We start from the raw sequence: 24,727 nt of genomic DNA on the forward strand, positions 1-24,727 counted from the left end.
TCAAGAACTACATCATTACGTCACTGTATACGGACTACATCGTCTCTGTACAAATGTTGCTCCTGGCTTTGCGAGCCTACATTGACATCCAAACACGACTGATATAGCACATTTTTGCTGCTCATCTTGAATGCTATGGACAGTGATTATGTTCTTATTAACACTGAACGTAAGATCTTGGTATTAGCCTTTGTTGTAAGCTAACACTAGCCCATCACATTGCAGTTAGACAAATAAAATAAAATGAATGATTCCAGTTTTAGTTGGTCTTGCTGGTCATGATTATCCTGCCCCCAGCCACTGGCATAAGTGGTTTTTGGTTTGAGACCAGCAAAGAGTTGGTGCTGCTCTGGAACCAGTTTTCCTGGCTGAGAGCCGGTTCTTTAGCTGTCGAAAAATCAAGGAACTGGTTTGAGATTAGGCACCGTTTCTGAACCGGCCCTGGAACTGCCTTGGTCGGAAAGGAGTATATGCAAGCCCAACTATACTGACAACTTGGCCGTACCAGGCTGCTGTACAAGCCGGCGTAGCTTTCATAATTTGAGGACCATTGAAATGTACACAATACCTTAATACATATTACTACACCTCAATCCTGATTGACAGGTCTGTAGTGACTTGTCAATCACAAGGTAGAACTTAAGAACTTAAACGGTGTATTAGGACCAAAACAAAGCAGTCATCTGCTTATATGTTTGCCAACATTCTTACCTGGAAGATGACGATCCAGGCATAGGCAATGTTGTCAAAGTTGATGGCTCCTTTGTGGGGATTGCTGTACCCAGTATGACACCTGGTGTAGTACTGGTTCCAGTTGACACAGAGTCCTGCTACACTGACACTGCCATTGGCCAGAGGCTCTGGGCTCAGGCCCAGCGACTGGCGGTACAAGGCGTCGTCTTTGTCCAGGCAGCACGTCCTTCCTCCCTCGCGGCGAGCTGGGACGTCGGTGCAGGACATGATGCCGTTGTCGACTGGCAAAGAGCAGATGAAGGGTCGCTCATCATCCTCGTCAGCCATGTAGTAAGGCCGAGGCAGGCTGATACCCGTAGTGCTGGGAGGGTGAAGGGAGAGAGTGAATTTGAGCAAGTAAAACAAAATAAATATATTTAATCTGACTCAATATGGCACTTAATGGGACAAATGGTTGTGGTAATCTGAGTTGGCAGCACTTAAAACATTTAAATATCATTTTAACCAATGTTTTCTTGATTTGATCTGAAGATATTAAGGTATATTTGGAAAGCTATAATATTTCAGTTCTTAAATTCAACTTACTTCTTTGCCTGGTTTTAAAAAGTCAGTAAAGAGTCATAGTAAAAGCCATGTAAAAAGTCATATATAGCGAATTGATGCCGGGCTATGAATGTGCTTGATGAGTAATCAGTAAAATGTGGAAATCAATTTTAAGCCTGGCTAGTGCAGAGATCCCATAAATAGAGTTATGTAATTTGTGTGTGCGCTACCATGCCAGATTTCTATTTGAATTTTACACAAAGCAAAACCACTTGTCCTTCATGGCTATTTTCAATGTTCGGGTGCAGCGAGATCGGAACCGAAAGCAGAAAATATAATGATCACAGACGGAGGGATGAGTGGATGAAAGGATGGAGAGAAACAGAAGGAGAGAAAGAGAGAGAAAGAGATGATTATGTTTGCAATGGTGAAATTGAAATAAAATGACGGAGTGGAGCAGAAAGGTAGTGATGGAAATGCATTAACCTCGAATCACCGTGCTGATAGTCAGCTGTCTGACGGAGTTTGACAGAAATTGGTTGACCATTTCCTGTGGTTTTTGTGATGATGTGCCGTCAGTCTGAGATAGCTGTCTGATCGGCGGTTCAGCCTAGCAAATCTAACTCTGCATCTACTGTTTTTTTTTCACTTCTACCCTTTTTCTTCTTTCACAAAAACAAACATTTAAGCTGTCAAACATGTTATAGGCTGAAAAGAAAGAGAGCAAAGAAAAACTTTACGCTGTCTCCCCAGAATAATCCGTTAAATCAAAATCACAGCAGCGTGAAAATGGCTGCTTAGTTTGTTTTGTTTGTCTTTCTGAGATATTCTTTGAACTGCAGAGAGAACTGAACACATGTATCCCCTCTCACAGAATGCAGACCAGCGGTCAGCTGGCTGTCAGATGGAGTGTTTAACATTAACAGAAGATCACATGATCAGTCGGTCAATGTAATTTTTTTGCAGTTGACTTGGTATGTGAGGGCTTTAACACAGAAACTGACAGAGGATAGGCCGAAATCGAAAGAATGTTCTTCACCAAATGAGTTCCGGTGAGAGTTGCAATTTCAACGTTTGCATTCAAAGATCTTGACGAGAAGGATACAAGAATAGGAGAGGAAGATACAGTAGAGGAGGAGAGTCTAGAGAGAGAATTATGATGACGAGCGATCATGATGAATGCCAAAAAAATATAGAAAAAAGGAGAAAAATGGACGGCAGGAATCAAACAAGATAAGAAAAAAAATAAGGCAAGAGACAAAACAAATTAGAGGATGGACAAAAATCTAAAAGCGGATCAATAACTGAGAGGGGAAAGGCAAGAAGTGGTGAAGAAAAGGAATTACAAATAATATATGAGCCAAAAAATAAAAAAATAAAATAAAGTAAGAGAGACACAGTAAAGACGTTTTCCTTGACATTACAAAAAGAGCAAGGCAGGCACTAAAGACAGAGAAGAGCAAAGCTCTGTGTGATCTCACTTTAATCCGAGAGCAGGCTGCTATTTAAAGGGCACGCCGGAGAAAGGGATACAGATGAATGCAGACGCTGGTTAGCAATTACATCTGACCTGGTATTTGAGAACGCTCAAAAGAAGTGGCGTTGTGAGTACTACCCTGTCTCTCACTCAGTCATCGTCTTTGTCACGCTCTTTCTATGTCTTTCACTCTGCCTCTCTGTATTGTGCTGTATTGAATAGGAGCTATTATCAAGCCCACTGACCTGGAGCCTTTTTATGTCAGGTAAGCTTACAGTGTAGCTCTGGATGTTTCTGACCAGGTCTCTCTTTTTCTACAAGTCTACAATTCTACAATGTCATTTAGCAGACGCTTTTATCCAAAGAGCAGAACATTTGACAGTTCATACAACACAAGCAAAGATCAAGTTTAAAGACAACATATGAGTAAGTGTCATGGGTTAAGTTTGAGTCCATTAGGACGTAAGTGCTATCAGGTAGTGCAAATACTCCTTTTCTTATCCGTGTAGATTATGTGTGAAGGTGTTCAGTAAAGAGCTCTTTAGTCTCCTCTTAAAGATAGAGAGAGTCAGCAGATCAGATGGAGTTCGGAGTTCGTTCCATCACTGGGGAACTACAGAAGAGAAGAGTCTAGTAAGGGCCCAGGAGCGACAAAGGGGCCAGACCCCTTTCACTGGAATACCGTAGTGAGCGGGAAGGTTTGTTGACCTGAATAAAGGAGTTCAGGTAGGCAGGAGATGTGCCAGTTGCTGCTTTGTAGGCAAGAGACAAGGCTTTGAATTTGATGCAGCTGCAACTGGGAGCCAGTGCAGACAGATGAGTAATGGAGTGACGTGTGCTCTCTTGGGTTGGTTGAAGACCAGACGTGCCGCAGCAATCTGGATCATCTGCAGAGGTTTGGCGGTACATGCAGGAAGACCCACCAGTAGAGAGTTGCTTAGAGTAGTCTAAGCCTGATATCACGAGGGCCCAGGAGTTGTGTTGATTGCTCGGTCAGGTAGGGGCTGACCTTCTTAATGTTGTATCAGGAGAATCAACACAATCTCGCAAGTGTGGCAACATGAACCTTAAAGGTCATAAAGGTCCACATATCATTGATAAAATCTCAACCCAAATGTGGCACAAGCAGTTGTTGGATTTGCCCGTTTTAATAGCTAAAGCTAGACTGTCTGTACTACCACTAGCAATTCTTAACATTTTAGAAGAAACTTTGCTAAAAGACCACTGTGTAACACCAAACATTTGACAAACAACTAAAATCAGAGTAAAAATTGGACTTCTTCTTCTCAGGTGGTCAGAGACATTGCTCAAAATAATGGTTAATGTAACTCCAGATATGGAAAACTTCTCAAATACTGGGTTGTGGGTTTGTCAGCTTGTAGGTTTGTCAGCTTATTGTTGTGCCCTCAGTTTGCTAAAAAAAAATAAAATAAATAAAGATATTGTTCCCTTCCTCTCTTCCTGATAACTAGTCTTACTCTTGTATTCATCTTGCACTCTGTTGAACAGACTGTGTTTTGGTTTTGTCTGATCAATTTGTATTTGTTTTTCAGCTCTTTATTCTCAAGGGTGCAATTAGGTGATAAGCACCCTAGTAAGTTTCTTTCAGCAAAGTTGGCTAACAAACTCCAGGTGCAAAGAGAAAATATACCTGGCTTTATTCTCAACCTTATGTGTTGTATATATGCATAAATTGGTATTGCACTGGCAATTTGAAAAACAGTTTTTAGTGTTGTACTTGAATTTGACTCCTGCTTTTATCCTTTGACATCCCGTGTCGTGTTATATGGATCTCTAGTCGCCGATATGTTGTTTATTAGACTAAATAAAAGCAGAGGATGATGTCTAATTGCTACTTTTTGGTGGATAATGTTTAGGCATCAAAAAACAAGCCTTTAGGAATCTTCTTCACAGGATGGCCCACACCCAGCAGATTGTGAATTTAATAATAATAATAATAATAATACATCAGTTTTATATAGCGCTTTTCAAAATACACAAAGACGCTTTAATTTAATATGAACCAAGCATTTATATCAAACACCTCTCTATTTATCTATGTACTCTTAGCTCTGTTCGCCTGTTGAGCCCACTTGTTCAGCACTTTAAATTAAAAAATAATAGCTCTGCAAAGTTCTGGTTTATAGGCGTTTATTTGTTTTCGCAGGAAGACAGGACCTACTTTAAAGTGTGTGTCTGCATAAATGGACCTGTTTCTTCTGCAGTTTGTATTTGTGCCTCGTCTCTAACTAAAGGCCAGCAAATATACGTCAGAAAAAAACGTGACTGTCCACCCACTTATGTTACTCTTCTTCCCATCGCACAACCCATCCACTAATCCCCACCTCTGCACACGGCTGAGCCAACATCCAGTGACAGCAGATATCGCAGCCCAGCTCATTATCAGCTTGGACATCAGCGGTGTGTTTCTGTATATTGAGGTGATTACGTTCGCCACCAGACAGTGTCAGACAGTCAGCAGTCATTTCACACCTGAGGAGACGTTGGACTCCTGACAGCAAAGACACCAGCCAATGGTTTGTGTTTTATACCTCCCGCTTTTGTTCCTGGAAACATTCTGCGGGCCGATTTACAACCGTCACACATGGTTTGCATCAGCTCTGTGGTGAGGGAAAAAAACTGCTTGTGTGCATGTTTTACCTGCATTGGATGACATTACTGAAATTAACTCAGGTGGGTCAGGACATCCCATGATTACATCCTCTCTCCATCTCATCTCTGAACTGGTTACCATGGCGATGGCTTACCCCAAAGCCTCTCTTCAGATCATTATTTTCTCTGTGGGCTCTGCAGTGCGAACTTCCGTCCAGCCCACTCCTCTGTGCAGCCAAACTGGCCTAATCAAACGCTTGGCCACGGATTTGGTCTCCCCGGGCCTCCGCTCACCACCGACCATCCGAATCCCAGTTATTGTCTGAGCTCTGTGTTATCACAGTGGTATTAGCTGTACTCTTAATCATAGAGCTATTTGGAAACAAACAACACCTGCTGAGCTTCCAGCCTAATTTGGACTTACTATTTTCTTTAGCTTTTACCAGGGGACATGAAGAGAGTCATCATAATTCACTACTGATGGGTGATTTTTTATTTTTTCAAACTTTAAAGAAATCATCCTGCTGTCACAACATACAATTGAACAAACTCCCTGCACAACATATGTATTATTGGATACTCAGATGAGAACATTAACAATCAAACTGAGATGGCATCAAAACATGCTGATACATATTCAAACACCTGCATCAGTTTTAAGTTAAAGTTGGTTTAAACTCATCTCTGTGATCGTGCTGACTTGTAATATTAAGGTTTTACGGGTTGTATCATTGTATTGGACTAATAGGTTAACTTACCTTATCTTTTACCTTACACCTTACCTTATATTTTACCTTATCTTACCTTAACTTTTACCTTATCTTGCCTTATCTTTAACCTTATCTTACCTTTTCTTTTACCTTACCTTACCCTTTACCTTACACCATACCTTTTCTTTTACCTTACCTTACAATTTACCTTACACTAAACCCTTGTCTTACCTTATCTTACCTTATCTTTTACTTTACACCATACCTTATCTTTTACCTTACACCATACCTTATCTTTTACCTGATCTTACCTTATATTTTATCTTACACCATACCTTATCTGTTACCTTATCTTACCTTATCTTTTACCTTACCTTATCTTTAACCTTACACCTTACCTTATCTTTTACCTTACATCTTACCTTTTACAGTATCTTATCTTATCCTATCTTATCCTTCCTTGCCTTGTCTTATCTTATCTTTCACCTTACACCATACCTTATCTGTTACCTTATCTTACCTTTTACCTTATCTTATCTTACCTTATCTTTTACCTGGCACCATACCTTATCTTTTACCTTACCTTATATTTAACCTTACCTTATCTTTTACCTTACACCTTACCTTTTACAGTATCTTATCTTATCCTATCTTATCCTACCTTGCCTTGTCTTATCTTATCTTTTACCTTACATTACCTTACCTTACCTTTACCTTAACAGTATCTTATCTTTAGAGCAAATAATTTTATTGCTAAAGCATGAAGTAATTTCAATGCTGCAATTAAAATTGTCGCTCTTGTAATTTAAAAACCAGACTGTTCAAGCTGCAGTTTTGCCATAAACCAATCATGAATCACTCGTGAATCATTCAGCCTTAAAGTCACAACATATCTTATCTATTAAGTTATCCTCTAAAGGATCTGGTGTGTGGTTTATGGAGTGTTAGAATCTTATCAAAATCAGCTGTGGGAAATCACCAGAAGATGCACCCTATTTAGAAATTGAAGGATATTGACATTTGATTGACAGCTGTTGGTTCTGCTTCTGAGCACACAGAGATGAAGTCTTACTTACAAAAACACCCAAACAAGTGTGAAGCACAAGCAGAGAGGTAGCTGCCCGAAATCAACAACAGCATTTGCACTCCTCTGATTTTGAAGCGACATGACAGTAGAGTAATTGAATTTCTGTCACTTTCACCAAAATAAACAGCCCACAGCCACTGAGATACAGAACATTAAGCCTGCAAATACCACTCAATACTATTGCAACAATAGCACTCTCACACATGCACCAAAGTAAGACTTCACCCTCAAGGAAAGGGATGAAGGACAAGCGAAAAGGTGAAAAGATAAATAAAAAGCGCCTCCAGTTGGCAAACTGTAAAGGTTAGAGGTAGAAGTGAGATAAAGGTACAGTACAACTACACATTATTAGCATCTTAAAGCTTAGACCTTCTGCAAAACCCCACATACCCTGCTGGGGGTATTCTGTGTGTGAATCAGTGGGGGAGTTGTGATTGTCCGTATGCATCCTTGCAAGTGTTTGTGTGTTTTTGGTAAGTGTAGGAAAAAAGGGATATGTGTGACTGTGTATGTGCACAGCAGGGGATGAATCACAACATACACAATTAACTTGCTAATGTGAACGATGATGAGGAGATGATGCAAAGTAAAAGGTAAATCAATTGAAATAAGAATAAGAGCTCGGGGAAAAAAGTTTCCTTGGAAGAACACAGAGAAACAGGTCAGCAGGTCCAACTTGTTTTCTCAATGAGACAACAGGGACAGGTTTTGTGATACTAAGAAAGAATGTTTTGTGTCCACAGCACAGTTTGAAGCCTGGGCCCCGTGGAGAGACCCAAAAACTGCTAAGTGACGATGCAGCTTCAGGGACGTGGAGGCAAGGGAGTTATTTGGGAGAAAAGTAACTGATATCAGCAAAAAGTGGGAAAAAGTGGACTTTGTGATTTGGACATTGGACAGGTATTTAATTTTTTTTCATTTTTTTTATTTTACTCTTGACCATGATCATGTTATAACTTTTACAAAACTGTATTTTTTCTTCCTAAATCTTAATTCTTTCAGGATTAAAATGCAGGTGAAGAAGAAAAAACACCTTGCATATCTGAGCTGAAGACACTGTAAGAATTTATTACAGCAATGTAAGTATTGTAGTGTCAGCTAACTGGATTCAACCTTCGATATCAAACATTTCTCACACGTTTTGACGTTCTCCTCAAATCACTTTATTTCTCGCTTTCTTTCATTTTTAAATACTTTTTTTGGATCTGCATGGTTCTGAAACTTCTCTTAAGTTGTTATAGCTTATTGCATCTATGCTAAAATAATCTTAGCGGTTGGAGTGTAGAGGCTGCGAATGGAGGCCGACAGGGTTTGGAGGGTGAAAAAAAAGTGTCGTTTTTTAATTAAGTGGCAGATTTGACTCCAAGATAATGATATTTGCTTTGTATGAATTTTGGTTTGCAATCAGCCTCATTATATTAATTATATTAGCACTTGAGAGGCTCAGAGAGAGAGAGAGAGCGAGAGATAGCAAGAGAGCCTTCATCTTGCTCTATGATAATATCAGTAAATTGAGAAGATGATGTAATTAATCTTCCAGAGTTACACTAAGGGGGGGGTAGGCAATGACAGGGGGGGTGACGGACCCATGTAGACACACACACACACACACACATGCTGTGGCTAGTGTGTGTTCTCATGCATACATACATACAAACAAACTGACAATATGAGGGAAACCTAAAAAAAACATTTTCCACACACAGACAGACAGACAGACGGTCCGACCGACCGACCGACCGACCGACAGACCGACAGACAGACAGACAGACAGACAGACAGACAGACACACACACACACGGTGACTCACAGTGTAAAGTTTTCCTCCGGGTAGCAGCGGTTCCTCAGCAGCCCCGCCCATAACTGCACGCCGATGATGCCGAAGATGAAGAAGACAAAGAAGCAGAGGAGGAGGACGTTACCCAGCATGGGCAGAGTGTCCAGCAGCAGGTTGACAAGGATGCGCATGCCTGGAGAGACAAACACATTTAACATAAAACCTTAAACTTCAGTTCTAGTTGGGAGCCATCTTCAATCAATCAATCAATCAATCAATCAATCAATCAATCAATCAATCAATCAATCAATCAATCAATCAATCAATCAATCAATCAATCAATCAATCAATCAATCAGCATTTATAAACTGTGTCTAAATCCACTTTCCTTGAATGACAGTGCACACAAAGAGTAACCTTTAATGGGATAAGGATAGAGAACCAAATGTATGCTTCATCCCCAAATGAAATGGTTTTCTTCACCATGTCATCTTCATAATTTCGGTCCCAAAACTGCATTTACTGCATTACTGTTTTATTTCCAAAAATTTTTTTATTTTTTTTTCATTTTGATTGAAAGTTGATATTTTCCTCAAATGGGGGGGTTCCATGGCCTAGAGGTATGGAACCGGAGGGTTGCTGGTTCAAATCCCAGAACTGACAAGTCAATGCTTGCAACTAAGTGCCTTTAAGAATGAACACATGTTGCTTTCTATATATATTTATGTATACAGTACAGTGTGTGGTGCTTATAGAAACATTTTGTGCCAGATCTTTACCAAGATCTATGACTGAAACATGTCAGAAGCAACAGCAAATTATAAGTTGAATGCGCCCAATGAAACATGTTGTGTTTTTCCTCTATATTTTGCCTTAATAAGAATTTCTCATCAACAGATTTTGGATACTAAAGGTTAAACAAATGCAGGGAAAAGATAATTACACTTCTCTTCTACATTTGAAGGGCCTGTTGTAACGGGACAGCTCTGCTGACCTTCTGATGCATCGAACCGTAAGTCTTCGACAGAGGCAGCCACTGAACAGGAACACAGCTGGTCCACACACACATTAATCTGGCTGACCAGTCAAGTCCAGTCTATCATTTATTTATTAGCCATCAAATAAATTCACATTACTCTGCCATACTTTATCAGTCAAGTATTAAAACGGAGCTAGTTGAGCATGTGCTTGTTCTGACAAAATGTATGAGATGTATGGAAACATTAATAAAACATGGGGTTTAAGGGGTGTCAATGACTAAGAATTGTGGTTTTGACGGATGATTGATCACCATTTTTTTTTCTTTTCTTGCTCATTTCACCCTACCATTTCACTTTATGTTGTAGGAGAAGTGTAGGTCATTTGGAGATCAGCACAACTAGTGCGTAGTGTGTCTGTGTGTGTGTGGGTGCACTGAGATGGAGTGGAGCAACATGAGATATTCAGCACCCCCACATAGACTGATTGTAATGATCCATTGTGCACATTCTCCCCCAATGTGACTATTCCACTATGAAATTGACAGTCAATTCAGGCTTCTTAAATCGTCAAATTCGACTATTCAGTGCTTATATTGAGAGTAGTTTGTTGGTTGTAATGGTTCCATGTGGGTTTCTTTCTTTTCCATCTTTTGGTTCCCGTACATGGCTGCTTTGAATCCAAAATTGAAAACTAGGAAGTTTGGACCAGCAACACATTATCATTTTCCATTGTCTTCCCGTAGATATTGTTAGAAAGACACAGAGATGCATCTGTATAATTTGTGCTCTCGTAAGCAGAAACACACACCCACTGATGCACTGTTTTCTCATCTTTCCACCTAACTACCTCTTTCTCTCTCTTTTTCACACATACACGTTCTCTCTCATCCCCCTCACTCGTTTTCCCGTGCAGAAATTGAACACATCACGCTGGCATTTTTATATAAGCCTTCGTATTATCATAATTAGCTAATCAATCCCTAATCTCCACACTAATTGTGATCCCATGGCCCATTACTTTGGCTCTGATCTGTGTGAGCAAACTAAACCAGGGGTTAAACTCGATCTGTAAAATAGATGGAGAATTGATACAGTATTTAGCTGACTAATCAAGGGTAAGTGGGCAGGCGGTCTTTAGACCTTCTCCCAGGGGTCCGGCCAAATGTTGTAATGATTTAAGATGTTTCAGTCTGGAGAAGAAAATAAGCTGTAATGCCTTTTCTTCATGGAGATGTCACATAATTGTTAAATCTCCATGAAAAAGTACAGGCGTATTTTAAATGTTATGATGTTTTCTGTGTAATAAAAACAATAAAAAATCCACCTTTGGATGGAACTTTTTATACCTCCTTGCATAAAATGTTTTTAGCACTGCAGGAGGTGAGCAAACAACTGGAAAATGCTAATTTTTTAAAGCCCCTCTTATAGAGCGAGATTTCACTTTTATTTTAAAAATTGAAGACGTATAAACAGATTTTTTGGCCAAGAATCATATCGATTTGTTTGTATGGCCTTGTCAGCATTTTTTTACTGGGATTGTTGGCTTATCTGCACATTCTATTCATGTAATTCATATCAGGTTGGTTTGAGCCAAATCAAATTAAATTACACCAAGGTTGAACTGTACTGGAACTAAGTCTAACCCTGGCAGTGCTGGTGCCAGATATTACACATCACAGAACCTGATTTCCTTTGAGAAAGTTGAAACAACGAGTCTCTTTTTCTTCACAGTGATCAAGGCTGTTTGAAGTCAGTAGCAACTATCACTGAAGACACTCTGATATTCAAGTATAGTAAACTATTTAAAATGTTTCCAGATGCAAAGTTATTCACCCAAAATAAAAGAAGTAAACAAGGTGCTAAAGATACATGGAGTATATAAAGATAACACAGCACATAAAAGGACATTGTATAACAGCTCCCTCAAGTTGGAGACGTGATTAAAAGATGAAAAGATCCAAAATTGCTCCCTCCAGGAGTTAAAACGAAAGTTATAATTGAGTTATAAAGTTAGCCTGGCTATTTGATCATGGGACATTACCAAGTGTTGGCTAAATAGAATAAAAATGTTTATTCTATGTTAATTTTAATAATTTCAATAATTTGCAGCAGAGAGTGGGAGCAGCTGCAGAAGAGGGGGAGGATGCTAAGGTGCAAAGGAAAAGGAAACAAGAAAAGTGCACAGTAGATTAGAAGTAAGAATAAACTGAATATAAATGAAGAGAGTAAATGAAAGGAAAGGGGCAGCAGAGAGAGAGAGTATATTGATGGACGTTACCTTGGCTGCTAATACGGCATTTTCCCAGGGGGGTTGTGGGTAATGTAGTAAACAGGCCCAGTCCTTTAAGCTGTGGCCAGTGGGAGCCAGGCTTGGATAATTTCCATTAGCGTCCCATTAACTGACTCTTCTGCTCACTTCACACATCATCCACTGAGTGTGTGTGTGTGTGTGTGTGTGTGTGTGTGTGTGTGTGTGTGTGTGTGCGCACATTCAGTCTGTATGTCCCTAGGTGTGTGTATGCAAGTGTTTTGTGGCTTTGCATGGGTTGTGGTTTTGTGTCTCTGGATATACTGCCAGTGTAGTGTGTGTTCATATACTAGTGTGTTTGTGTGTGTGTGCGTGTGTGTGTGTGTGTGTGTGTGTGTGTCTCCCGCAGCATGGAGATTGAATTACCCCTGAGATGAGCTCTGTGGTAAATTGTCTTTAATAAAGGGGAGAATTGCTTCTTTATTCATCCAACAAATAAAGAGGAGTGAAATAAGTGGCTTTTGGCAGCTGGTGCTGGCGCAACACACAGCAGATTTGTTATAAACTGACCTTTTCATCATGTGATCACTGTGAGTAGGGGGTTTACAAAATTAACTGACACTTTCATATTTATGTGGGTAATCGTCCTGTCAATACTTTATTAGAGTGCCATTCAACAGCCGTTCAAGAAAGCTTTAATCCTTCCTTGGACAGATGATATCAACACACAGGGAATGCCTGTGCTTACTGACAAGTTATATATATATATATATATATATATATATATATATATATATATATATATATATATATATTACTTAGAAACAGTCTGAGTAAAGATTACAAACACTTTCTGTGTGGAAAAACTTGCCTAGCTTTTTTTAAGTAAATGTCACTCCAATTTTTGTCAGTGTACACTATGTTACTCTTGGCAGTTGACGTTTGTGAGTACACAGCAAAAAGTTGGCCCTTTCTCCCCGGCTCAGTGGGCCAAAGAGAGGAGCAGTTGTCGTGTGAGCTAGACAGTAAATGAAGAGAGGGAATGGCTTTAGCAAGAACAAAGCAGTGAATCAGAGGATTAACCTAATTTTGGATTGTTTCATGGTGGTTACATTCTAAAGCACAAATAAACACACCTCCCCACCTCCGCACACCCTTGTGGGAAGGTGCCACATTGTCGGATTTTGTGTGAATGCAGAGCTTCATCCATTTTTCGCTCAAAAATATACACCGACAGCATATAGCAGACATCAGAGCAGCATAAACACACAACAATGTAAAAAAAATCCCCTCTTGGCCAATGCTGCTGCTTTGTATCTTATAGATGCTAAAGGTTTCATTGTGCATCTGACACTGAGGGGCATGACAAAGTTGCGATATTTGAGGACAAGTGAATGAAAATGGGCTGTACACCATGCACTCTATTACTGGCAGTGGTGGAAGGTAACAAAGAACATTTACTCAAGTACTGTGCTTAAGTAAAACTTTTGGGTACTTTTACTTCACTTGAGTATTTCCACATTTGTAACTTTATACTTCTACTCCACTACATTTTGAGCCAAATACTTTTTGGTGAGCCATATCCATATAAAGCAATCTGAGTGGGGCTAGTCTGCATATCGAGTACTTTTACTTTGATACTTTAAGTACCTTTTTGATGCTTTTTGTTGTATTTTTACTTCAGTAAGTTTCAAACGCAGGACTTTTACTTGTAGTGGAGTAATTTCACAGTGTGGTAGTAGTACTTTTACTGCAGTAAGAGATCTGTTAGTTATTGGTTAGTGGCTATCTAGCTTAGTATGAAAAAATTATAATGGTTAAACAAGGAATAGATCAACAGCCACAGGCAAAAGCTAAGACAACCTTTAGCATACAGGCCTTCAGAATCCTGAGGCTCAGATTTGTTTTTATTAATGGCTGGCACACTGACACCACAAACATGGGACTATGATGGTTTCAAGTGGTGTGTCTCTGTGTGTTTAGCTATCCTCCTTAGACTCAAGGTCTGAGGGAAACTGCAACATTGGGATTTATGCCTCAACCAACAGCAGTTCATTAAAGTTAAACAAAATGTATAATGTACGTCAATCCGCCTGAAATATTATCAATATAACCAAAATAATAATACAAATCAGGTGTAATGGTTGCATCGCCTCTTCTTTTCCTTTAAATCTAATCTTCTTCCTTTTCTCTTCTGATCATCCACTCTCCGGTCCTCTGTCCTCTCTGTCCCTCGCTCATTTTATCTCTATTCATCCGATGACTCCCTCCATCCCTTGCACTAGCGTCCTCGGCTCGATTTGTCATCGTAATAGCCTGCTCATCTGAGTCCCCCCGCATCTCTCCTCTCATCATCCCTCTCTTCCTCTCGTCCATCTTAGCCTATCCTTCATGGAGCTGGATAATCCCTGCTTCCCTCCCTCGTTTGTCTCTCTTTCTGTCTCCTTTCCCCCCCCCTCCTCACCTGCTTCCTCTCTTTTATCCTTCCTTAACCCAGATGCTGTGTCCTTATTGAAATGTTGTTCAATAAACCACTCAGAAAGCATCCATCTAGTGCCAGGGGATCATTTTTCTCCGTTATCCTCTCTTGTATAAAGTGTTTCACTTTCTTATACTGACTTTTATTTCTAGCTCAGCTCTATTACAGATAGACCAAAAAAACACATTTGCCTTTCAATGTCACAAAAGAAGCTTAGTGAATAGAAAAGCCATCTCATATGTTGTAGAATTCCCATATTACAGCTGCAATATGTTTGTGTTTCCTCCCAACAGAGAGCTCTACAACCCAATAGATGGAAAATTAGGTCCAACTTGCACAAAAACATTGCTCGCCACTGGTAATGTACATTAATAAATGTGTAAAACACAACCTTCAGCAATGCAAAACTCACAGGTATCACTAAAAAGCGAAAAAGTTAACGAAACATGTTTCATATCACGGCTTCTGGTAAGCACAGCTCATCTAATACTCAATTGACAAAAAACACAATTGTTGGTAACCATGTATACACGGCTATATAAATATTGCCTCTTCTGTAACATCATTCATTCATTCTGTTTGCATACAAGAATTGAATCCCGGCGCCGTGTGCATTAAACTTGTGCAGAGAACTTCACTCTCCAACTCCTCAACTTTTCTTCAATCCACCACAAATGCATCCCAACAATAATCAAAAAATCACTCAAGAACTGTTATGTCTGGATGGCCTTATCAGCAATAATCATTGTATGGGAGCAATGCAGAGTGACACATTGTTGTGGTAGCTGGTCAGGCCGGCTACATCTTTCTCTGGTCAGGATGCCAATTCTTCACTATATCTTAACATCCATCCATTTTCCTCAGCTTATCCAGGGCTGGGTCGCGGGGGCAGCAGGCTAAGCAAATTACTCCAGACCAGCCACAACTTCCAGCTCCTCCTGAAAGACCCTGAGACATTCCCAGGCCACACAAGAGATGTCATGGACTATGTTCCACTCAGCTCAACACTCCCAAGAAACTCCAGGACACAGCTTTGTTACCTCCACGAAGTTTACTTGAGGCATTTGTGAAACTGCAACACAATATAGTCAAATACTTGTATTATTAAACAAACCTCATACACAATATCAGTGTAGATAGCACACTTGGCTAATATAACAGCATAGCATATGATAAACACAATAGAGCTAACAAAGCTAACTGGGCCTTGCACACGCTAATCAACATCTTAGCTGTCTCAATCAACAACAAAATTCGTAATGAGTAATGACTCAATGTTACATGCTGAAGAATACTTACAAACATTGCTTTAGCCAACAAAGGAGAGAAAGAAAGGTGAAGAAGGCGAAGCAGACAACTGAGAAGTCACACGTCTGTAGCTGATCACTGCATATGGCAGTCTCTACTTCTTGATTCCCAGAATGCAATAGCTCTAGGTTGCTATGGTTACAGAGATAAACAAATAAAGCTGTACAGCCGAAACAAACTAACATTTTAAATACAAATATCAAACTATATTTTCAAGTGGCATGACAAGAGATATAATCCCTCCAGCATGTTCTGGGTCCTACCAGTTGGATGTGCCTGGGCAACCTCTAACCGGAGGCGTCCTTACCAGATGCCCAATCACCTCAGCTGGCTCCTTTCGACGCAAAGGAGCAGCGCCTCTACTCCGAGCTCCCTCCGGATGTCTGAGCTCCTCACCCTCCCTACCTCTAAGGCATAGCAACTCTTTTCAGCCGCTTGTATCTGCAATCTCATTCTTTTGGTCGCTCCCCAAAGTTAATGACCATAGATGAGGGTTGGAAAGTAGATATTAAATATGTATTTACTGCTGTATTTATGTTCTGGATGTCATGCACTGCCACTTTAAGGTCTGGTGACTTAAAGCCAAAACTACCCAGTTAAGAATAGAGAAAGGTCACGGTCATGCTTAAGGTTATAGGACTGGCCTCATGAATAATGAAAATGACAGACATAGAACAGTCATCATTTATTTACTATGTGGAGACTATAAGAGGTCATTCTGAACAAACTACCAAAGCTGCTGTTTTTCATGTGAGGACAGTCTAGTGGAGCCATTATAGTGTTTTCTGGTCCTGTGAGCAGGACAACATCCTTTGTCAATGCCTTCTTAAAATGCTACAGTACATTATTATAAAAATAAAATGTATCTCCCATTGTATAGGGTTATGGTTTGGTTAGGGTTAGGAGCAAAAATTACACAATATATTTATAGATTAAATATTGGCTCTGACTATATGATCCAAAACAAAAATATGATAAAAACAGACAGAATACAGCAATAAATAAATAATGTAGAAGAGAGGGACATAAGAGAGACCATAGACAAAAAATGGATCACAGAATACAAAACTTTTGCTCTTTTCACTTGAATGTATTTCAACAAGGAGACAGAAGAAGGGAATCAAATATAGAGAAAGAGAGAGAGGAGATAGAGAGGTGGAATGGACGTGACAGGCGTGCAGATAATTGGATATAATCACAACAAAATTGAAGTGTCCTTGACTCTCGTTACATCAATATTCTCCATGTGGAGTGCTTTTCCTGTGTGCATGCTCATATATGTTATAAATGATGTGGCAAATACAGAAATCAAAACACATCTCCCTGTGACCAACCACATTCACTCCACCTGCTTTCAGAGAAGACAAAACTAAATTGCTCACATACTTTATGTTGCAGATTTATGAGCAGTGGGAGGTTTAGCAATTATACTCACGATGGAAGCAAAACAACATTAACTTCAAGCACCAGCATATCAGACTTAGAGAGTACTCATAGCATCTTAAAATCATTGCCTGCTAGGTGCAATTTAGACATATAAAAGCACAAACGCAAGCAGACGCAAGCTCTGATTATTCTCATCAGAAAGGACAGAGACTAAGCAGCACTCTGTGAGTCCAAGTGACTGGGCTGGGGAGCTCAAAACACTTCACAGTGTCTGAGCATGGCTTCAATGATGGTTTAGGGTGCTGTGGAGATTTTGTTCACAATAGAACAGCTCAGGGTGGCTCAAATGACGAGCAGGAATTTAAATAGCCCTGTGCGTTCGCTGTCCTCTGGAATTTGTTTCCTCACACAGGGTCAAACAACTTGTACTGGCTGAACAGAAATGAAATGTGACCTCCCTTGTAATTTTATTCTTTCAGTTTTTATTTTTGTGCCCCTGTCCATCACTGTTTGAAATGCATATGACAAAATCAATTTGTTCTAAGCCACAACTGCACCTGTAAACCACCAGGCCCAGCTTATTGGAAACAACAGGTACACAATCAACATAATCACAGCCAAGACAACGAGGCGTTTGGGCTGCATTTGGCAGGTTTGTGTCGACACGTAACGGCGCTGCAGTTACAATAGTGCCGCTTTCATGCGGCCCATTTGATCCAGAATGAATAACGACGTGGCACGGTATCAGTGCTGCAGCATTTGTTGTGTTGCTAACAATACCAGGAGCCATCTGTGAGCAAGGTGGAGCTGCACAGGCCCAGTCTGACAATAATACATGAGCTGTTTTGGATCCATTCAATGCTGATTTTGTTAAATGGAATGATTGAAATAGGAGGTATAACTCACGAGGAACCCAATCAGCAGTTTAATGGTGGGATTTTTCAATAGCAAACAGAAACATATTTATTTTGATATCTTAAATCAGAAACCCTCACAATCTACAGCCAGTTAACATTAATTAATTAACGTTAATGATAGTGTAGTTGTCATTCACATACACTGTAGAAAACAAGATTTAAGTGTCATAAGTGTCGTAATGTTCTTGCTTTGGTATCTTGGCAATTGCAGCTTCAATGTATGGGGGAAAAAATCCAAAAGTTTAAAAATTTTTCTCAAGTATTGGATTTATACTGCATCATCATCCATATTTGAGATACTAAATTGTGATGAAAATGCAGTTTCTATGCTTTTCTATTTCCATTGTACTCCACAAAATAAAACAGTTCAGTTGATGAACATAAGGTGAATTAATATCCAAGGAGAATTCTCAGACTGTTATTTTTACCTAATGTTGAGAGATAAACTGTCATCACTGTGGTCCTTGTGAAGTAAGACTTTGTTGAGATACAGTACAATAGTCTTGGATGTCTCTCTAATTACATACAAATCTCCAGTTCGCTCTATTATTTCTCAGGCTATTATCTACAATACCTGCAGAGTAGAAGCTGTTAAAGTGTGGTCAAGACTGAAAACTAAAGAAAAGTTTAAACAACTAAATAATACATTTTATTTGTAATGCACTTTACATTACAGGAAATCTCAAAGTGCTACAGGTTAAAAGCATAACAGTCTAATTATAGCTAAAAAATATAAAAAAAAAGGAAAAAAATAGCTAAAAACAGAAAACGTACATACATAATCTAAAAACCATCTAGATGAGAGGAACCAAAGGTTTTGCTAAAAAGGAATGTTAAAGTCCCTTAGTTGGACTTATTTACAGGGTAACCTGCCAGCTGACCAAACTAGTTGCTTATTCATGTGCTTATGCTGGTTTGTGAAACTGTGTTTTGCTGCTGATTTTGGGAAAGAGTTTGAGAAAGCTTGTATTTGGGTTGTGTGTGTTTTTTCTTTGTCTCCTCTTTGCCAATGTTAAATAATAGTAAAGACCCAAGCAGACGGGCCTGTTGGGCCACTTGATGGTAGTGTTCGCTTTGTGAGATTTTGAGAAAGCACCGCATGGTTTTTGTGGAGGACAAAGTCGTGGTTATAAGACATGGTCTCTTTTGTTTTTGTGTATTTTGTCACTTTATGTTTTGGGGAAGTATTTGTGAGTTTGTACCCGTATTTTCCAATCTTAATAAATCATTTAATGTTGCGTTTACTCAGTTTTCTTGTTTTATTTCCTTTTTACCCTGGGATCATTACATCAATGGTTACTTCCTTGCCCTTGGAACTGGGGACAAAACACCACTATGTGTAGACAGAACTTTATCAAGAATTAACTAACAGTTTATTGCTGTTTTGTTTGTGTTTTATTAAGCATCTATCTGCTGTATCTTCTTCTGCTACAATCCAGATCGAATTAAGTTGGGGTGTTGTCTAAAACAGAAATAAAACAGAGTGCGATAATTTGCTAATCCTGTAAAAATATATATAATTAAGTTTATTTTAATTTTAAATTAATAAACTTAAAATTATAAATGTAATGCATTCTGTTTTTATTCAAGTTTTACAAAGCATCACCACTTATGTGGTATCAGGGTCATTATGGACCTTCCACACCTCACAGATCGTCTTGGGTAGGTATGTTTTTAAGAGCATTTAGTTTAATTTATATGCACCACTCATCTGGACAGCAACAACAACATGGAAAAGAAGGAAATGACATGTCATGCTATTATGCATTTTATGTTTGAAAAATAATGTTTTTACAAATCAGAATGTATATCAAATAAACTTTGACAGTGGTTAAAGATGACCATAGTGCTACAGTAATCAGCTCAAAGCCAAATCCCGCTCTCTCCAGCAAGAACTAAGTTTAGCTTGTTGTCATCTAATCAACGTGTTCACAGTCGAGGTATTTCTGGCTCGGTGACTCATTTTCAGTACCTCGGACAGCGACCAAGCTATCAGACTCTGGCTGCTCTGGCAGGCAGCTGTCCATGGTGCTGAATGAGATCCACTCACAGCTTTACATGAATGAACATCCTCTCATCTCTCCGTTTTAAGATGTATAAATGTGTTTTTTCTTCCTTTCTGCAGCATGAATTCAACAGCATGAACAATTGCTCGATGACGTGTTGGTCTTGGCGCCAACCCCATTCCTTACTCAGTGATGAACATCCAGCTGAGGCCATCTATCGTGCGTAGGCAGCCAAAGTTCACTCTCTCCTTTTGGCTTGCAATTGTATTATGATACATTCAATGGATTCTGGTAACTGGAAACCCCAGTTGGAAGTAGTGTTGTGACTTACTTGGCACCCTGTTGATTGCTTTGAGAGGCCGCAGTACTCTCACTGTTCTGATTGCGGTGAAGTTGACATTCTGCAGGTCCAGCGAGTATTCAACCATCCTGGAAAACACACATAAAGAAAAACTTGTTAAGAGCAGATGCCTCCAGTCTATGACGGAAGTAAAAGAAGCACCGATACAAAAACAACAACCTCTATAACCCATGTGATCGTGACAGAGGAGCAATTCCCTCTAAACCTCTGAGTTGTCTAGATATAATGTACTCCTCCCTTCATATTTGTACGAATAATAAGCACGGAAAATGGAAACACACACACCCTTGTACAGTCAGGGTCCTGCTGTGCAGAACCTAATATGAATTAATGAGCCGGAATATATGTATCTAATAAAGCTAGACATTCAAAGAAACAAGGGTCACTGGTAGACTTTTTAATAGTAGCTTAACTGTGCTTGATACTGTCTGTTTCTCTGTCTTTACACACCGTGAGACAACAAAACCATCAATTAGTTCGCAGCTAAGCATGAATATTAATGCGTGTAGGTGTATAGCTTTAAATGGCAAAGTTATAGAGTGCTTCACTGGCATTAAAAACAAGTTTTTTTCTTAATTCTGACAGAGATGGAGGAAGATGTCAAAGTACGAGTGAATAAGTACAGTAGACCTCCTGAATCCCTGAAACTGGATATACCTTTTAGCACATGTAGTGAAAGCATCAAAGTGTATCCTGTCAGAACGCAGGCGTGCACAAGCATGAGAGGCGTGAGATTAAACCTGCAACCATCTGAGATGAAAGCGGACCCATGTGAAGGAGCAGGGATTGGAGGTGGAGGGAATAAACAAGCTTGAAGTAAAACTAGGTGTGGGATAATGGAGACAGAGAAGGGAAGCAGAGAGTGAGTATTTTGCTATTTGACCTATTTCTGACAAATTCATTACAGGGAAAAACATATTTTCCCTGAAGAATGGGGGAAAAGAGTGAGCGAGAGAGCAGAGAAGGAGGAAGAGGACAAACAGGAGGATGACAGGAGACGGAGAAAGTGTGAGACGAGGAAGGATAGATCAGAAACCAACTCAAGTAAAGCACCAAGGGATGATTAAGTGCAATATAACGACGGCAATAAAGCGAGATTGAGAGAGGGAGAGGGAGAGGGAGCCAGCCTGAGGGTTTTATCAAGTGTTGGAGATAATTACAACGTTAGGAGCAGAGACAGAGAGACAGGGAGAGGAGAGCAATATGCATATACCTTGCTGAATAGAAGAAAGCTGCTCTCAGGCTAAGACGTAGGGAGGCAGGGAGGGGGGAGAGTTGTCAAGACACGGGAAAAAGAAAAGTACAAAAAAACTAAGACAAGTTTCAGGTATTTCACACAGAAATGATTCTCCAAGATATTCCAGCACTCCATAATAACAAGCTAATTTCAATAAGAGCTTGGAGAGCCTCCCAGATGATTTTTCAAGAGTTTAAAAAACTCCCAGCCAATTATTCGCATTCAACCTTTTGACCTATGCATCTGGAGAGGAGTCTTTAGAATATTTTTGATGGCAAAATAACAGTGAAATAGACAGTGGGGTAGAAATACTCCAGTTTCCTGATGTTCCAGTGGGAGTTTCACAGTTTGAAATAGAAACCTGTGAGGTTTAAAAGTTGGAAAACATGAACATGAGGATGTAACTAAAGAAAAACATGGCCATATCCAAGTTCTGCCAGGATTCAAGATGAAAAGGCTCTGCCCATATCAACTAAATGTCAAATTGAAAGAGCATAGGTGTTCCGAGAGTTGTACCTCACTCTGAAGCTGGAAAAATGTCACAAGGCTGAAGTTTTGAAGCTGAAACACACAGCTGCACTGTGATACCACTTAAGCTCAAAGGTGAAGCTGTTAAACAGAACAGTTTTCTTTATTATTTGCAGTTCAGCAGCCACTGAGCAAACCTCTGCATATGCTTGAAAGCATCCGTAAGGTGTGGCTCTAACTCAGTGAACCATGAAATATGAATCTCTCATCTTGCGGGCGCATTACCGTAACCTTGGTGGTGACAGGAGCCGGCAGAGCCCTGATTCTGCTACAGCTTCCACAAATCAGACAGAACCATGCTAGTAAAACACACCGACCATGAAAAGTAAGGTTGGAGTTAGCAGGGTACCGGGACACAGTCACGTCTGTTTGGGATCACAGAGGTTACTTTCTGAGTGTGTGGCCATGATCTAGTATGACAGGCTGGTTTTGTATGGAGGGAGCAGAGGGAACATTTTGTCCGCTTCGACAATAAGAGGAAGAAAAAGGTGTACTGTATTTGAGTGTTAAGCCAGAGCACAGGGTAGAAAAGAGGCGTATACAATAAGAAAGCAAAACATGAAAAACTAGAATGTGGCAATAAGAGTGAGGGAAATGTTTGAATACTAAGATATTAAAACTAAATTGTCAACCAGGAAATTACAAGGTAAGAAAAAAAATACATATTTCGAATAATGTTGATCGCGACTAAAAAGGCCATCACCAGAAAATGGCTAAAACACACAACAGATACTTTTATAATCTACTGGAAAAACCGGGTTGATTTTGTGTCTCCATTGAGAGCAGACTTTGTGCAGTAAGGGCACTGTGGATTGTAGATTATTGAGCCCCTTGGTTCAGGCTACAAACTTGTTCATTGTTCATTATGTTTATTTGATATGTTTACCCTCCAAAAGAAGAAAAGGGACAATGCAAGAGAGGTGTGAAAATAAGGACAGGTGTGGAAAAAGGTTTCATTTTACTTCACATTTATTCTACTGTAACTTTACTTGAGAATTTGTGTCTAACTATCTTTCTGCTCCCTGGTGGAGAAGTATGGGAATATTCTATACTGTTGGAAAATTGTACAGTTTATGTAAAATGTCGATAGAATATTGATATGTGGAATCAATAAAAAATATAGTTAAAAAATAAAAATAGATTTTTAGGAATAAATAACAACACTGAAAGAACATGACATGAAAAATAAAATATTCAACTTGAGGCTCCACCCATACTTTTGGGTTTGGCAACCTTTGTTGAACATGGATTCCCCACTGTGAAAAGAACAAAATGACCCCCCACCCACCCAAGTTGTTTTATCTACTATTAATACTTTTTAAATTGTATTTTTTTGCAGGTGTTTTTTTATTTTTTTATTCTGTTTGTTTGTTTGTAGTGTGATGTTGTACATGTCAACAGAGCTACGTGTGTTAAGTATGTTACAACTTGTATAACTTGAAAACCAAGAAAAATTTAATAATGAAAAAACATTGCTAGGTTCAGTCCATTCTGTAGTTTCTAGAGGTCCTCTCATAAATAGTAATGTCAAGTTAATTTTTTTTCTCTCAAAATGATCAGAAACTTTTGTCTACAGATTGTAGGCAGAGGATGGTGGTGCTCTGATGATCATATAGACCTGTGTGTATGTGTGTCTGTGTGTGTGTGTGTGTGTGTGTGTGTGTGTGTGTGTGAATGGGAAGTTATGTGTTAATAGTTTGGCTGTTGGGAGATAAAGGACAGAATGAACTGGACTTGGAGTGACTTCAACTGTACTGCAATGTTACAGCTGCTATTTTAATCACTGTGTTCCAGTTCATTGACAGGACAGGTGACGGGATGTCCGTGTGTGTGTGTGTGTGTGTGTGTGTGTGTGTGTGTGTGTATGTGTACGTGTGTGGTGCTGTGTAATCGCGATATGTCATTTTGAGCAATTTACTGCAGCAATTTTAGATAAGACAGCTCATTTTGACCACACAAACACGTACGCAAACAATTATACACACAATGATATACACACACGCACACACACACACAGACACAGACACACACACACACACACACACACGACTGCAAAGACATGCTCTATTATACACATGGGCACAATGACACACACAAAAAGCATTACCCACAATCCAGCCTAGTTTTTCACACACTGAGCAGATTTACAGACAGACCTCACTATCACTGCCAAACACAATCACACAAATGCACACGCACACAAATACACAAGAAGATAAAGTGCTCGGGGCAGACTCTGTGTCAAACTTGAGTACAGAGGCCACACACATGCACAGAGCAAAACCAACCACACACACACACGCGCACACACTTTGTCTTTCTCTCACTAATACACACTCAGATCCCTCACTCACACACGCACACTCCTGAAGAGTCT

The 24,727-nt window shown here is 39.6% G+C and overlaps 1 protein-coding gene across 1 annotated transcript in view; it reads right to left on the reverse strand.

The window, feature by feature from the left end:
- Window positions 1-24,727, reverse strand: part of LOC131971205 (voltage-dependent T-type calcium channel subunit alpha-1I-like) — a 239,409-nt gene that overhangs the window by 129,904 nt on the left and 84,778 nt on the right. The window contains exons 4-6 of the mRNA XM_059332527.1: window positions 20,556-20,653; window positions 8,934-9,093; window positions 712-1,054 (exon numbers count right to left, since the gene is read on the reverse strand). Of these exons, the coding sequence (XP_059188510.1) occupies window positions 712-1,054; window positions 8,934-9,093; window positions 20,556-20,653 (601 nt within the window). The remainder of the gene's footprint in view (window positions 1-711; window positions 1,055-8,933; window positions 9,094-20,555; window positions 20,654-24,727) is intronic.

Source organism: Centropristis striata, chromosome 1 (assembly GCF_030273125.1).
Source record: "Centropristis striata isolate RG_2023a ecotype Rhode Island chromosome 1, C.striata_1.0, whole genome shotgun sequence".
Classification (NCBI taxonomy): Eukaryota; Metazoa; Chordata; class Actinopteri; order Perciformes; family Serranidae; genus Centropristis; species Centropristis striata.